General features: G+C 52.9%; 1 protein-coding gene across 1 annotated transcript; it reads left to right on the top strand.

The window, feature by feature from the left end:
* Positions 1-3,246: 3,246 nt before the first annotated feature.
* On the top strand, positions 3,247-7,815 carry ZP1 (zona pellucida glycoprotein 1). The gene is given in 13 exon segments (XM_055315165.1): positions 3,247-3,350; positions 3,352-3,377; positions 3,982-4,016; positions 4,019-4,125; positions 4,127-4,187; positions 4,266-4,317; positions 4,320-4,358; positions 5,762-5,866; positions 5,950-6,060; positions 6,063-6,195; positions 6,256-6,398; positions 7,471-7,549; positions 7,776-7,815. Coding segments are annotated over 13 exon segments (1,035 nt in total).
* The last annotated feature ends 8,819 nt before the right edge of the window (positions 7,816-16,634 follow it).

Genomic DNA, 16,634 nt, shown 5'->3' with positions numbered 1-16,634 from the left:
CATTTCCTGACTTATTAATTTTAGCCATTCTGATGGGTGTGAGGTGGTATCTCATTGTGGTTTTGTGTTTCCCTGCTGCCAAAGAGTGATGTGGAGTATTTTCTCATGTGTCTGTTGGCCATGTGTAGATCTTCAGACTCTTAACTACCAAGCTACATGCTGCCCTACTGCGACTCATGCTCAGTGGTGTTTACTGGCTTTGGCAGAGCCGACTCTGCCAGGGCCCGGGGGAGGCACCCCACCAAAATGAGGATAGTGGTAATGAGGCCTTGAGTGAGGCCTTGGGACTACCTGGCCCAGGGGAAGCATTGTCACCTGTGAGCCAGCCTTCTTGTGGTTAATAGACTTTTTTCTCAAAACTGTTCCAGATTTAAGCACAGAGGTCCCATGTGCACTGCACCCAGGGTCCCATATGGTGACCCTCACATTCAGGGAGTATGTTTATTATAGTTAAGGAACCACTGTTGATTCACTGGTATTAACCTAAGTCTGCTTCCTAAGCTTTTACCTACGGTCTGGTTCTGCTCCAGGATCCCATCCAGGAGGCCACATTATGTTTATCGTCCATCGTTATTTTCCGTTAGTAACAGCCACATCCTGTCAATCGTCCTGATTGTCAGGAGAGCCCCACGAGGGGCTACAGTCTGTTTACCAGCCTGTTGCCCCCATCCATCTGCCTGCTTTCAGGGCAGGAACAGCATCACGGCCTCTGGGGCCTGCACAGATGCCCCAAAAACCCAGTTAGTGACCTAACCAGGCCTGCTGCCCACCCCCACAGTCCCTGCAGCTTCTGGTGGCCTGCAGGCGCCAATGCAGGCAGGAGGACCTCGAGAGCCAGCCTGGGCAGGGAGGGGATGATGAAGGACTTGGGGATGCCCAGCCTGGGCAGGGAGGAGGGGATGATGAAGGACTTGGAACCAGCCCTTCCACCTACCTGCAGCCTCCCCTGTACTAGAAGCCTCTGTCCTCTCCCCCTCCCAGCCAGGATCACTTGACCGAGTGGCATCAAGCCCCAGCTGGAAAGCAGGAAGTCGGGGTGAGGGGCAGCTTTTGGGGCAGCCCATCAGAGACCCTGACTAGGAGGGTGCCTTCCCTGGCCTTCAGGGCAGGAATTTCATCAGGAGCCGCTGGAGGCCAGGCAGGGCTCCTCGGGTGGGCCCCCCTTTGGCCCTAAAGTTTCCACTGGCCATCTCCCCCTTATAAGTCCTGGGCCTCACTGGTGGTGAGTGGGTGGGGACTATCATGGTTGCTGTGGGATATCTGATGGCAGGAGCCTCAGCCACAGCCTGGAATTGCTGTGTGGTGCTGTTGCTGACGGCCGCTATCTGCTTCAAGGTGGTAGATGAGTATAGCTGAAGCCTGGCCCCCACTTCCCTGGCCGGCAGTGGGGAGCTGGGATCCTTCCCCTGCAACAGGAACAAGAAGAGAGGCTTCTCAGCCCCCACTTGTCCCCATGCTAGGGAAGGGGAGAGAGGAAGGGGAGTTGCCAGCCTCAGTTTCCCTGGCCACTCAGGTAAGTGTGCACCGGCCATCTTACTGCAATGCAGGCCTTGATTCAGTAGGCCCCAGGCTCTGCACCTGTAACCGTGCTCAGCTGACGTCAGACCACTCTGAGTGGCAGGGCCCTGGCGGGCATGGCCTACTATGGAGAAAAGGGGGCGGGCTTCAAAGGGAGAATTTGAATCTGCAGCTTCTAAAACTTTGTGTTCTTGAACAACTGGCCTAACCTCTCTGAACCCCTGTTTCCTTATCTGTAAGATGGGGAAAATGACCCCAACCTTGCCAAGTCCAGGGGGATGCCTGCACCTACAGAGGCCCCAGGGCTCTGGGCTGAGATGGTGGGTGAGCACCCAGCCCAGTGACTGCAGCAACCAGTTAGCCTGGCAGATGGGTCACAAAATCCCACATCATACACATCCAGGAAAGCTCATGCTCGTGCCTTGGCAGGCTCATCCAGGATGAGGATAGCCCAGTTCACGAGAACCCAGCCCGGTGCCTGAGCCCCGACTAACCTTTTCTCTCCACTATTTTCCATTCCTGATTCCTATTGTGTGTTGTTCATGAGGCACCAGAGCTGGAAAGATCCTAAGACCAGCCCAAGCTGTTCTCTTACAGATGTAGAAACAGGCCCGGAAGGGAAGGTGCTTGCCCAAGGACACACAGGAAACCAGGAGCCAAGCTAAGGCTGAAGCTGGTGTTGCCTGCTCCGGAGTGGGGTTTCTCAGCGGATCTCATAGCCTCTGGCTTCACCCTTAAAGCTCCTGAAGCTTCCCTGCCATCTGTCTCTCCCCAGCCCCAGATGAACTTGGGAACCAATGTGAAGTAAGCAACTGCTCTGCCTGCTACCACTGGGTCACTGCCAAGCCCCTGGGACCTGCTGTCTTCTCTGCCTCCTGTGCTGCAAGAAGTGGGGATGGCTTATGCCCGGCGGGGGTGGGGGGGTGGGGGGGGAAGGGGGCAGCCCACAGCTGGGAGCCCGTTTGCCCAGGCACAGTGTCAGGCTGCAGAGGGAGCTCACAGCTGATTGCTGCTCTCCTCACACCTGCGTTTGGGCTGGAAGGTTGCGGGTGGGGGGAGGGGCAGGGGGAGGGGGTGGTTGCTGAATCCTGGGTGCAGGTACTTCCCAGGACCAGCCCACAATCCTAGTTCTCGGCCTGACCCCCAGCTGGTCTCTTGCTGCTGTTGCCTCTGCCTGGAATGCTGGGTGGACTCCCCTAGTTGCTCTCCTGGGTCCCCCTCTTCCCTACAGGACAGGCACTTCCACCTGAGGGTGTTCGTCGAAGTGGTCCTGCCCAATGGTCACGTTGCTGGAACACAAGAAGTCACTCTGATTTGTCCTAAACCTGGCCACGCCTGGACTCTGGACTCCTGCCTGGCACCATATGCATAAGCTTCTCCCTTTCCACCCCTCGTGCCCAGCCCCTCCACCCCACCCCAGGGCACAGCTTTGTCCACTCAGCCCCTGCCTTGCTGTCCCTCGGACCTGGACCCACCACCCAATCCCACCCAGGCTCAACCCCAGTGGGGCACCCTGGAACACAGGGGGTTGACAAGCTACCCTACGCAGGTACATAGGCCTCCTCTCTGAGTACATACTGTGTCTGGGCTTTCTGGAACGGCGAGTGACCCCTTCGCCCTTGACTGGGCTGAGGAAGCCAACTCCCTCCATGTCCGTGGAAGTCTCCTGCCCTGTGTGGCCATTTCCTATGTCCTCCCCATTCAGTCACTTCCCCAGGTCGGCATCCAATGCAGGACCAGTGTCAGGTGGCCTCCAGGCACATCCCCTGCAGAGTAAGGAGAGGTTCCAAGGAAGCCTGTCAGCAGGCTGATTGCTGCTATGACAACAGCAGAGGTTCCCCGTTACTATGGTAACATAGGTATAGCTCTCCACACCTGAATCCTGAAGGGTAGGAGGGCTTCCCCCCAGCCCCTCCCCTAGCGCTGCAGCTGTGTCCCTCACACCTGTTTTTAGGAGAGCCTGAGCCCCAAAATGGCTGCAAAGGGGACCTCTGGATGGGGTCCAGAGGAACTGGACGTCCCGGGAACCAGAAACAAATCTGTCTTTACATGCAGTCCTGTATCTTCAATCTACAACATCACAGTTGTTGGGTTTTTTTTTTTTTTTAAGGTTTGTTTTGTTTTGTCTTAGTAATCTCTACACCCAACCTGGGGCTCGAACTCATGCCCCCAAGACCAAGAGTCCCACGCTCTTCCAACTGAGCCAACCCAAGGCCCCTGGAACAGTCCAGTTTAGAGATAAAATCCTACTTCTTTAGTTCATTTTTGTTGTCATGAGGAGAAAACCTGGTCCATCGAGGGGTTACTAGAGCCAACGCCGGCACAAAGAGCAAGGAAGAGAACCCAGATCTCCGAAGTCCCAGGGCACTTCAATACTGTGGCCCAGCCTGCCCCCCGTGTCTGTGCTGCATGAACACTAACCCCGAGGGCCCGATAGGCCTCTTTGATATGCCTTTGTCCCAGCAACTGTCCAGTGCTTCACTGGACAGTTAGAGCAGGACAAAGTGGCCACTTTGTCCTGGCGGTATCCCAAGAAACAGCCTTGGCACATGGGATCACGCTGGCCCATATCCACATGCTCTAGACCCCCTCCAGCTGCTCCCAGACTGGAGCTGGGGTCTTTCGTGTTCTTCCACTTCCTGCTTATCCACTGTGGGACCACAGTCCAGGTAGGAGGGGGTGGCCACGGGCTGGCACCCAGGACCTCCCCCTGGGAGGGCCTCACCCAGCTGTCATCCCCCCCCCAGGTGGCTGGCAACCAGCTTGTCCTTGAGAACCAGCTGGTGTCTGACCTTGATGTCTGAATGGGCCACAGGGCTCCATCATGCAGGATGGCACCTTCTGTGAGGGGGAGCAGAGAACAGGCCACGCTGTGGGCCTGGGTGTGAAGGGGGCACAGGTGAGTTTAGGACAGGTTTTGGAGCCATCTGAGCTGGGGTCCAAACTCTGTTAGCTGCTGTGTGGTCTCAAGAGAGCCCTTGGGCACTTCCCTGGCCTCCCCTACCAGACAGGGGGAATGGCCCTGCCTCAGGACTGATGTGGGGGGGGGGCTGCCCACACCTGGCAGGCAGAAGCTACCACAGTGGGAGAGTAAGCTGGGGTCCTCAGGACCATTTGCCTTCGTCCCTCCAAGAACCATGCTCAGAAACTAAGCCACAAGCATCCCCCTCAAGGCCCATGGAAAAAGCGGAGGCTGTGAGTGTGGTTGTAGCTGCCTCTTCCTTTCAGAGGTCACGAAGCCACAGATGAGGCAGGAGATACCTGGGCGGAAGCTCTCTGGGGCTGTGCTGGAAGCAGGAGCTGAGGGAGGGCCTCTGGTGGAAAGGGGTCCCTGGGACCTGCAGACTGTGGTGGCAGGAGCACCCCAGTACCTAGGATGCCACTGGGGTTGCCCCAAGGGCACCTGTGCTTGTCCCACCTGCCTTTGGAGTACAGGGGCCCCAGCACCAACTCTTATCTGCTCACCCTGTCAGGTAGACCTAATACTTTTGTATGAAAAAAGTCCTGTGTGACCCCAGCTGGGTGCCAAGGTGTCTTTCTCCCCACCTACCTGCCACGAGGGCCAGGTGGGTTGCCCGTGTGCCAGCCCAGATGTCTTTTGCTTTAAAATCCTAAGTGCCTACAGGCCAGGGGGTGGGAAGGATGCACCTGCTGTGCTGTAGACCCTGGGATTTATGAGCTGGGGGAGCTAGCCAAAACTGAACTCGGCCCCAGGGCTGCCCAGGGAAGGAGCGTGACGGGATATCTGCTGTAGCTGGTAGGGGTAAGCGGACAGCTCCTCGGACCAGGCCTTCAGGTGCATGCCAGGCCCAGTCTCTAGCTGCAGGGTGTCTTCCCCATGGACCCCCTCTCAGGTAAAGGGAGAGCGCTTAGGAGCCAGAGGTAAAGGTCGACGGGGATAGTATGAGGTCAGCTTCCCAAGCAGAACACGGTGTGCTGGGCATGGCCCTGCACTTGAGAGTGTGTGGCATCACGTAGGCTAGCAGGCAACCCCAGTCCCCATGGCACCCCACCCACCACTGCAAGGACGGTGACACCACAGGGCGCTGTCTGACCAGCCTGAGCTGTCCTGGGCCACGACATGGGCAGGGGTGTGGGGTCCCGTAGCGTGGGCTCAGTGGTGCCAGACCATGCCCTGTTCATTGCATCCATGGAGCGGGTGTCCAGCTTGCCAAGCAAAGAGATCCTGATGCTGTGTCTCCTCCTCCCCCCGCCCCACCCCTGCGTACTCTGGCCCTTGACCTCAGGCTTCACCTGTGCTGCATCTTCAATGCCAGTGGCTTACTGCTGCTCCAGGTGTCCATCTTTCCACGGCCCCCACCAGCCCCCGTGTCACCATCCGGCCCCTGTGGCTCCAGCTCCAATCACCAAGGGTACGGGGTCCCTAGGCCTTCTGTGCTGGCCCTGCTCCCCCACACTCAGCCCACGGAGGTTTATAGGCCCCTCGCCCTACAGATGAGACTTTCTGCTCCTACTAAGAGGAAAGGGACTACCCCAACATTAGGCTGCCCTGCAAGCCTGTCCCTGTGGGAGTCTGGCTCCTGAGAGCACAGACCCCAGTCTGGTCCTGCTGCTGCACCAGTGCTGGGCCTCTGCCGGTGCCTGCCCCTTCCAGCAGCCTCAGTGGCCCATCCTATCAGACAGATGAGTGGCAGGGGATGTTTCTGCTGCCCCAGGGTGTCACTCCACCTACCTCCCCGATTCCCCTGCTGCCTACTTGGCCACTTTCTTTCCCAGGTGTCCTTTTGACAGGAACAGCTACAGGACCCAAGTGGTACCCTTGGACAGGGCAGAGGTGTCCTTCTCCTCCCACTGCCAGTGCTGCACTGTGACCACCTTCGCCCTCCCAGACCCTGGTTCCCAGAGGACCCTCAGGAGATGTAAGAAACCCCGCGTGCCTCTTCCTGCCTATTCCCCATCTGTTCCGTGTCAGCTGGTTCCCAAAGCTCTCCAGCATTCTGAGACCTGTAGCTGACCCAGCTCCCCAGATGGGGCTTCGTGGGGGATGCTCAGCCCAGAGGCAACCCATAAAGCATTGAGAAGGAGGAAGGAAAGTGGATGCCACCGACCCTAAATCTGAATCCTGGCCACAGTGTTCTAGAGTGACTTTGCTTCTGACTCTAGAAACAGTGTGTTTGACGTAAATCTCTTCTGAAAATTTATAATCCAGCAGCTTCTCTGGTGGGTAAACAAACTTAGGGTATATATTTAGATTTTCTACAGAACACACAAACAGGCCACCAGCTACCCTATAACTTGGTCCACTGAGCAGTACCTCTCTCTCCTATTACTACACACAGACCTCTGTACTCTGATATAGCTGCACATTATCATACCAGATGTGGGCAGACTTCACAGGTTAGCACTGGTAGGGGGGCTTAACTCTATCTCTCTCTCTACTGGGCTCTCCTGGAGCCCGCAGACCCCCCACTTGCTGGACAGAGGCACATCTGTTGGCTGGGCCTCCAGGGGCTGAGTCAGCCCCACCCATTCCTCCTGCTTCTGCCCCTTCGGGGAGCTGCCCCTGGCCTTGTTTCTGGAAGCAGGGACAACCTGTCCCCTGTCCTCCGCTCCATGTGTCCCTGCAGCCCTGTGAAGTCCCGCCTCCTGAGAGACCAGAACTCCTGGGATTTGTGGGGGGCTCTGCAGTTAGGTGAGCATTGGTGGAGCACACAAAGGCTGGGGCTCCACCATGTGCAGTGTTGCTGCCTGCCAGGAACTCTTCTGCAGACCCGAGCCATCAGGAAGGAGGAAAGCAGGTTCCACGTGGTGAGGCAACACCTGTTGGGTCTGAGCCTCAGCAGGAGGGCCTGCAGTCTTCACACTGGTCCACGTAGCCAGGCCTCAACCTGCCTGCTTGGCTGGACTTGGCCTAGGTCCTGGGTCCCTGCCCTGGTGCTTCCTCCAGTGGGTCACAGCCAGCCCCGTGCCCTGAGCTTCTCTTCCCACCAGGTTTACTTCTGCAGCCCCTCAGACTGCTCCTGCTCAGGTCTGGAGACCTGGTCCATGATGTGCTGCTTGGGGCCTGCAAGTGAGTCTAGGGAAAGGACCCTGGAGAGGGTCTTCATTCCTATGTCTGCAGGCCTGTTCCTGGCTTCTGGGAAACCAGGGGCTGCAGACTAGCCCCAGAAGCACAGGGCCACGACAATCCTATGCTCCCTGTGGCAACGCTATAAGGCCCCAGAGCCTCGTGAGCTCTACAGACCCAGTGAGCCTTGAGGGTTCCTACAGGCAGGAGCCTCTACCATGGCCCACAGGTGCCAGGGCTGTGTGCTGCCAGGGGACACTCAGCCATAGCGCAGACCAGAGGTGGTATAACAGCAGTCAGCAGGGAACTAAGCGAAGAGATGCAGTCCGCCTTATCTGCGGCAGGGCAGCTGTCAGCTCTGCGGGTGTGATCACCAAGGTCCAGCGGCACAGAGACTGCTGGAGAGGCCTCACTCTGCCTTGCAAGCCCTCAAACCCCCTCTCTCCTGCAGGCTCCTCCAGGAATGCCAACCAGGGGCCTCTCCCCTGGGTGGTCCTCCTGCTGGTGGCTGTTGCCCTGGTCCTAGGGGTTGGCATTTCCGTGGGCCTAAGCCAGGCCAAGCCCAGAAGCTCCAGGAAGGCCAGAGAGGTGAATAAAATAAATAAACCATAATCTCAAGCCTACTGAGCATGTGTGACAAGGCCTTGACGCTGTGCCTTGACCCTGTGTGGGGGTTCCTGGGCTCTGGCCTGCTCCATCTTTTTGGTCTTTAGGATATTGATCCTCTATGGAGACTCCCAAGCCAGGTTGCTTCATGACAACCCTGGCTCTGGCTCTTACTGGCTGTGTGATATTGTGTTACTGAACTTTCTGGGCCTGTTTCCTCATCTGTAAAATGGGGGTAATACCCACCCCCACAGGGGTGTTGGATAAAAGAAACTAACAAGAATCCTTAGAATGGTATATAACAGCCAGCATTTACTGAGTGCTATTTATTAGAATTTTTTCCCCTGCCCCAAACTTAATGCTTACTTTTTTGTTTTGTTTTAATATGAAGACCAGTTTATAGCCCAGATAAAGAGGGGCTGGGGAAGTGCTGCCTGTTAGGCTTTTCTAGTGGAGGCAGCAGAATAGAACACTCGGCCAGAAGATCCAGACACTTGCTCTGGAGGTTAGCTGTGTAGCTTCCCTTATCTGGGCCCATCTTCCCATCTGTGACTAGGGAGAGCCAGTTCTGTTCACTTTCTTGGCTCGGAAGGGAGGGGAGCTCAGGCTGTACTCCTCAGGGCTCGTGTGAAATCATGATGGTTCTGAGCTTGGTGGTGGTTGGAGGAGCCAGGCTGGCTTGCTCCAGGTGAGGTCAGGGAGCTGGTTCTTCTGACCAGCCCCAACTCTTCTTCTTACCAGCGCCTTCAGCATCCAAGCCCACGTAAGCATCTGGAGCAGCGTGGGAGGGCAGTTCTATGAATTGTGCCCATGCTGTGTTTGAACAAAGTGTGATTGTACAGATACCAAATGGAATCACATTATGTAACTAACTTATCTCCGGGGTTTGTTTTTCTACCACAAAGGTAGACATCTTGTATTATTTCCTATCACTTTTAATAGACGCCTTCTCATCCATGTTGCGGTTAAACCGTGATGTGTTTTACCTCCCTTTGATGGAAACCAAATCTATTATTGGTGCTTAACACAGCTTATCCTCACTTAAGCATGTAAATTCTTTGTACATTATCTTCTCAGAAGAAGCTTGTAGAAGGGGTACAGTTTGGTCCAGCAGTCCTGTAGGGCTCTATAGGAGCACAGGGTGCTGGTTCCCTACCCCTCAGCCTTGCCATCACAGATCAGTATCGTGCTAATAAAGCTTTGCCACATGAGTGTCCTAAGCCAAATAGCATTGCTGATCTAAACTATACCTTTGGGGGTACCTGACTGGCTCAGTGGGTGGGGCATGAACACGATCGCAGGATTGGGAGTTCGACCCACTTTGGGTGTAGAGATTACTTAAAATCTTCAAAAAATAAAGCTACTCTCTTAAATAACATACCTCTTTGATTAGAAGACAAGCATCTTTATAGCCACTTGGGTCTTGTAAACTGCCTCTTTGTGTCTCTTATCTGCTCCCCTGATCACTCTCTGTTTGCAGAGAGCTCTCCCAAGTCCGGGGGGCAGCATCTTCATCTTACGGATTTCCTGCCAAATCAGCCTTCCACCTTTTCTTCTGTGGAGCTCTTCCATCTTGTTGTTCCAGAGGATTATGCAGCCATAATTTTCCCTCACACTGTTATCTGTGAATATGGCAAACACCATATTACCCTACATAATTACAAAAGTATCCATTTGCTTTTTGCTACTGACATGGTAGTTCAGGGGTTTCTCTCCTACTATCAAGTGTACACAGGTAAAGAATTTTAAGAACGTTGGTAATCAGTCCTTGTACACAGATTTTATAAATACTTCTATGTCTGAGGGTTCTGTTTACAGAAACAAATGTCCAAAATATATGAACAGTGAGGGTCATTGCAGCTGTAGGTCCCCTTGCTCTCCCTGGAGACAACCATCTCAGCTTTGACTTTCCTAGATCACAAAATCTAGTCCAAATTTTGCCCAGTGTAAAACTTCTTCCCTCCCCTAAGCTACCTCCTAACTCAAGCAGGAACCTGAGCCTTCAGAAAAGTTGGGTCAGGCCTGATGGGGATGATAACAAACCATTTGTGCCGACCTTTGGCAGGAAGCAGAGCTGCTTAGGGGCCTCTCAGGTTTGCACTCTTCCTGCCCTTCTGGGGAGGAGAGGTAAGGGCTGTGGCTGCAGTGAGGGTAGGACCTGAAGGACTCCCCTACCACTCCACCTACCCCTGCGCTCCCTCGCACTTACATTATGGCTGAGATCAGGTCCACCTACTTTGCCTGCAAGGAAGGGGGAGAACACTTCACAGCCTGTTACTTCAGCTCTGGTAAAAATTTGACTCCCTAAAGTGTGGCCGCATGCCCAAGTAGCTCTGTAAGGACATCTCCTATAAAAATGCCACTTCTATTCCAGCAGCAGGAAGACTACATGCCTGGATCAATCTTCAGAAGTAAACTAAAATGCCATATTATATACACACTTTAAAAACATGTTTAAATCATTGCTGAGCAGTACGGGGATTGGGGGCAGGGGGAAGCTTGCACAGAGGCCAAAAATAAAGTCTGAGAAATAAAACCAGCTTCTATTCTGGGCCTTCTGCAGAACCCTGGCGACCTTGACCTTCTGGTTTAATGAGGGACTACAGGTCAAGCCCAGAGCCTACCAAAGGTGGGGACTCCAGATCTGGGCACGCTATGGAAGCTGGGGCTTCAGAGGGCAAGAGTGATGGAGAAACAAGCCCACTGCACAGAGAGGGGCAGTAAGGGGTCTTGCCTATCATGATCTCTGTGCTGGATAGTTTGAAACAACAAAAAGCACTCCCCCGAGAATTACAAATCCTTCTTCTCTGGTGTGTGTGGTCCAAATTCTTAGACTGGGGCAGAGGTGGGAATGCTCAAACTTTCAATCAGAGAAAGCTCCATGGCTGAGCTTGAAGTGATCCCTGGGCTTCAGGCAGGAGCAAATGCAAATCCTGCCTGAAAAAAATGTGATTTCAAACAATCTCAAAGAATTCTCATAGTCACAATAAAATCAGCACTTTACAAACCAAAATCATAAGACACTATGGAATGAAAAGATAAAGCACAAACTGGGAAGACAGTTGCAACACCCGGACAAAGGATTGGTATTAAAAAAAAAAAGTATATGTATAGATCTGCATGTATACAACTACAAATCAATAAGAAAAAGACAAGCCAGGGGACCTGGGTGGATCAGTCAGTTAAGCTTTGCCTTCTGCTCAGGTCATGGTCCCAAGGTCCTGGGGTCGAACCCCATGTTGGACACCCGGCTCAGCAGGGAGCCTGCCTTTCCCTCTTTGTCTGCCTCTAGCCCTGCTCATGCTCTCTCTCTCTCTCTCAAATAAATAAAATCTTGGGGCGGGGGGGGGGGTGGAGACAAGTCAAATAACAAAGCAGGCAATTTGTGAAAGATAAATTGCCTAGATGTGGATGAAGACGTTCAACCTTGTTAGTAATCATGGATATGAAAATTAAACTTCAGGTAGCATTATATACCCACCAGACTAGCAACAATTTAAAAAGTCAGCAAATACTAAGGGCTAGTAAAGGGTATTAAAGACAGGAATGCTCATCCACATGGTAAATCACAGTATAGACTGATACAACCATGTTAGTAAAGAGCTTCTCATTACCTATAGTATTATCTGTAAAATAACTCCCCTCCTAAGTTAATATCCTGGGAAAAAACACTGCTCCAGAATGTTCACAGGAATGTTATTATTTTTTTTGTAAGTTTTTTTTTTTTTTTTAATTTATGATAGTCACAGAGAGAGAGAGAGGCAGAGACACAGGCAGAGGGAGAAGCAGGCTCCATGCACCGGGAGCCCGATGTGGGATTCGACCCCGGGTCTCCAGGATCACGCCCTGGGCCAAAGGCAGACGCCAAACCGCTGCGCCACCCAGGGATCCCAATGTTGTTTATTATTGAAAAATTAGAAATAATCTGTAGGTCTGTTAACAATAGGACATATCAATGCATTGTGGTATACTCCTAGGATGGAACCTCACAACCAATGAGGGAAGGGTTAATTAACCTGTTTGGATTTATCACTTGCAGGCTGGCCTCCCCAAACAGGGGGCTGGCCTCTGACAAGGCTCCTCAGAGTCCAGCTATTCCCAAGTGCCCAAGGCACTGATGAATCACAAAGCTTGGACCTCAGCCCCCTAATTAGGTCAGAAGGGGCTGGTGCTCCTCCAAGCAAGAATGTCAAACAGCTCCAAGAGCACAAGTTGGACATAAATCCAGGACTGTATCCGGGAGAAGCGTTGGTGCAGCCACCCCAGCAAAAGATGAACTAGCAGATTACGGCTGGAACCAAGGTGCAGACACAGCACACTCACTGTACCCCTTCCCCTGGTGACAATGGCAGAGCTGTGCCTCATGACCACACAGCCTGACGGCACCACAGCACCAGGTCGGGCACCCCAGCCCAGAGCACATTCCCCTCGGGTGAATGGGCCACACAGGATCCACACCTCCATCTCCAAGGGGCACTGTTCCAGTAGCCTGCTGGACGTCCCATTGGGCCCCTCCTTTGCCCAACAGTGGATGAACCATTACCACGTGTCAACACAGGTAAATCTCAAGAACAATGTTAAGCAAATGAAGGGAAAGCCAGCTGCATGATTTCATGTATATAAAGTTCCAGAGTAAGTAACCCCCCCCCCCCAACACACACACAATATAGTGGTGAAACTACAAAAAGAAAAGAAAGGAATGATCCACTCCAATCCCAGGGTAGGAGTTTCCTCTGCGTTTGTGAAAGAACACAGAGGGCCCATAATACTGTCCTTCTGGGTGTTGGATATAAGGGTGTTTAGTATTCTTTAAATTGAAAAGGTATGCTTGAGACACTTTTGAACCAATATCTCACAATAAGAAACTTTAAAAATGTTAAAGACCTGTTCCCATTGAGGAAACATGCTGCTAGTTGAGATCTGCAACCTTCTAATCTAAAAACAAGCTGCTGGGCACTTCTCCAAATGACTTGCCCTCCCCACCACCCATCCTCCACATTGTTCTCCCCTCCCGGCCTTCAAGCAGCCAGGCAGTGGGGCTGCGGCAGCCCCTTCTTCACCAGCCACTCTGCACCTCGGCTCTTGGCCCACCTCTCCGCAATGTGCCGGTCACCTCTCCCCAGACCTACCTGACATGCAGCTACACACCCCTTCCTGCACATCTGCACCCCTCTCAGAACTAATCCTGTGGTCGTAGCCATCTGCACACCACCACCTCCCTGACTGGCCTATGTTCTGGTCACTCTGCATCAGTGGAGCCTTCATTCTGGTAACACAAGTGTTGAGCATCAGCGGCTGTGACCCATAGAGCGTCACTGGATGCCAGTGCAGACAAAAGCAGGGGAGACAGTAGCCAACACTGTGTGCTCTCCACATATGTCGGCTTGCTTAACCCTCAGCAGCCCTGTGAAGCAGGCACCCATTGGTTAGGTTTTCAGATGCAGAAATTGAGATACTATGTGGTCGTAGAGAACTGCTGAGCTGGGATCCAAACTTGGTGTCTGACTCCAGAGTGCACTTAACCACAACTCTACACTAGGAAACTGCGCAGAGGGTTGTTAGCTCCCACTGTCTTCCCAGAGGACAGGGTAGTCAGTTTGGTCTCTGAAGCTGCATGGCTTAAAATCGCAGCTCCATTACTTCCTGGGTGGCCTGAAGCCAAGGCACTCGGAGTTTCTTTCCCATCTGTAGAATGGGGTAACAGCCCCTGCTGGCACAGCTGTCCTGATACGGAGCAGTCCTGGAGCTGGGTTGGCGGAGAGACTGATGTAACCGCAGTGCCCCCAGGTGGCCGCCCTGCTCAGTGCCCTGAGGCCATGCAGCCTTCAACAGTGGAGGGACAAGGAGTTTGGACCCCAGGCCCCAGACACAAGCCCAGGCATGAACGGTCTCAGGGCTCAAGTTCATGTAGGATGCAGTAAGTATTGATTACACCCCCAAACAATTTCCCTTCAGATCCCTAGAACTACTCCTAGACCCTAAATAGAAAACTCATGAGCCTGACAATACGGTTCCAGAAAAGGCAAGCCCTCTGAGAATCCACCAAACCCCAATCCACCCACTGAAGACAGGCCTTACTGCCAAAGTTTCACCCACACGGCGGCTGAGCCCAGGCTGGAGAGGTGGCAGCTCTCCATTCCGTTATGGTCAAAATAACCAAGACTGTCAACCCCTGCTCTTGTGTCCCGAGATAGAGCCCAGGTTGAATCTGAATCTGTCTGCCCCTTAGCAGCAACCTGACATAAGGTCAAAAGGGGGGAAAAAGACAGCACTGAGTACACGACCCCGCCCTTGAAATGAAAATCTAGCTGAAAGAGACAAATGCATAAATACCTCCAAAATCATAGTTCTGCTAGAGCTGGGAACCGTGGCCAAGGGAGGTCACTCACCTGCCAGGGCAGGGATGGGCAGCAGTGGCTTCCTGGAGTGAGCCCATCTTTAGGGAGGGAGAATCCGGGGAGAGCAAACAGTGTAGCAGGACAGAAATAGCTGTCATGGTAAAAGCAGCAGCAGTGTAGTAGCACAAGTACTGGTAAAAACAGTGACAGTGCTAACAGTGGTGCTAGCAGGAGTAGAAGCCATACAGCTGACTCTCGAACACCCCCAAGCAGATGAAAATATATGTATGACTTTTGACTTCCCCAAAATGTAACTAGTAATAGTCCAATAGCCAGAAGCCTTACTGATAATGTCTACAGGTGATAAAGATATATGTGTGCACGTGCCATATACTGTCGTCTGACAATAACGTAATCTCAGAAGAAAATGTTATTCAGAAAATCTTAGGAGAAAATACACTCAGTACTGATTTATTGAAGAAAAAAAAAAAAACAAAAAACAAAAAACCTATGCGTAAGTAGACCTGCACAGTTCCAGCCTGAGTTGTTCAAGGGTCAGTTGCAGTAGTAGTGAAAGGGTGAGGAGGAGGAGGAGGAGGAGGAGGAGGAACAGTGGTAGGGGGGCAACAGCAGAAGTGGTACCAGCAGAAGTGGTAGCTGTATCAGTGGTGGTAGCAGTAGGAATGTGAGCATAAGTGGTAACAGGAGTGGTAGCATCACTCCCTTAACGGTGGAACAGCAGTAGGGGGTGGAGTAGCAGGAAGGGTGGCAGCACGAGGAGGGGCAGCAGTAGTGGGGGCAGGAGTAGCAGCTGGTGGCAGCAGCTGGCACAATATACACAGCACATATCATGTGCACCCAGCAGTCTACAAACTTATCTAGGGACTAACTCATCTAAGCCTTACAATACCCCAAGTACAGTATCCTCAACTTCTGAAGAAACGAGAACAGAGAGAAGTCAAATAATATGGCCAAGGGCCCCAGCCTAAAGAGTGCCATAGCTGGGATTCCTCGTTCCTGCCTCACTCCTGCCTCACAGCCCAGAATGCAGGGGAGGGGGAGGGCCATGGTCCTTCCCAGGAAGCTGCTCAGCTGGACAGCTAAAAACAAAGTTGTTTCAAGAGTAAAATGAGAGAATGTACATAGAGTGTCCAGCACACAGCTGATATGAGTGCACAGATGGCAGGACAGAGTGAAAGCACTTTAGGACTTCTAACGCCAACGTGAGGCTTCCAGGGCCAAGAGAGCAGGGCCATGCCCCAGTTCCAGGGCAGTGGTTTGAAATAGGGTGGGACAGGATGGTGGTCCCTTTGAGATGAGATGTATTCCTAGCCCCTCCCCTGTCAAAAAACTGCACGTAAGCATGGAGAGGACACACGCTTCATACCACAGCCCCTCCCAACCCACAGATCCCCTGAGAACCTCCCTCTTTCTCTTTAGCAGTTTTCCTGGAAATGAAACCAGCCTAACAACACATATTCACATCCAGCCAAGAACCAGCCAAATGGCTAGGTGCTGGGCTAGCTCAGAGGTCCAGTCTGCCCTTCCCCCACCTTGGGAGAGGCCGCTCTACCACCAGCAAACCATAGCTCCATCCCTTCCTCCTTTTGAAGTGTAACTGCATGACGGCTCTTTTCTTAAAAAGGGCCAACCCCACACATTTCAAATCAGTATACTCAAAATTGGCCTTACTTGGGCCAATGTGGGAAAACCTCTAGGTATTCCAAACGCCGCCTCGTCACTCCCCTCCTGGGTGTCCTGCGGTAACTGACCTGAACAAACAAGAGGCTGGCACTCCAAGGTGCCCCTGCAGCGGCTGTCTGCAACAGCTACAACTTTGGCGTGTGTTCCAAAGGCCAGTTCCCCTGATGATCACAGATAAACACGCACAAAGGCTATCCTAGTCAGATGTCTGTGGAAACTGGGTTCAAATGTTACAGGGTTTCTTTTTTGCAGTTTTCAAAGGCTTTACCCGCTAATAAGTATTGTGAGCTTCCAAGGGAGAGGACAGCATGCCCAAGCTTTCTTGACCATGGACCACTGACCCAGCAGAACACAGGCAGTCTTCTGCGGCACCAGTGTAGATCACTGAGCCGTGACCCACTGCCCCAGGGCCCCAGCACAATGCATGACAGTTCCCACTC

This window comes from Nyctereutes procyonoides, unplaced genomic scaffold (genome assembly GCF_905146905.1).
Source record: "Nyctereutes procyonoides isolate TBG_1078 unplaced genomic scaffold, NYPRO_anot_genome, whole genome shotgun sequence".
Taxonomy (NCBI): Eukaryota; Metazoa; Chordata; class Mammalia; order Carnivora; family Canidae; genus Nyctereutes; species Nyctereutes procyonoides.
The sequence above is the reverse complement of the archived record's forward strand: the minus strand, read 5'-3'. Positions and strand labels throughout refer to the sequence as shown.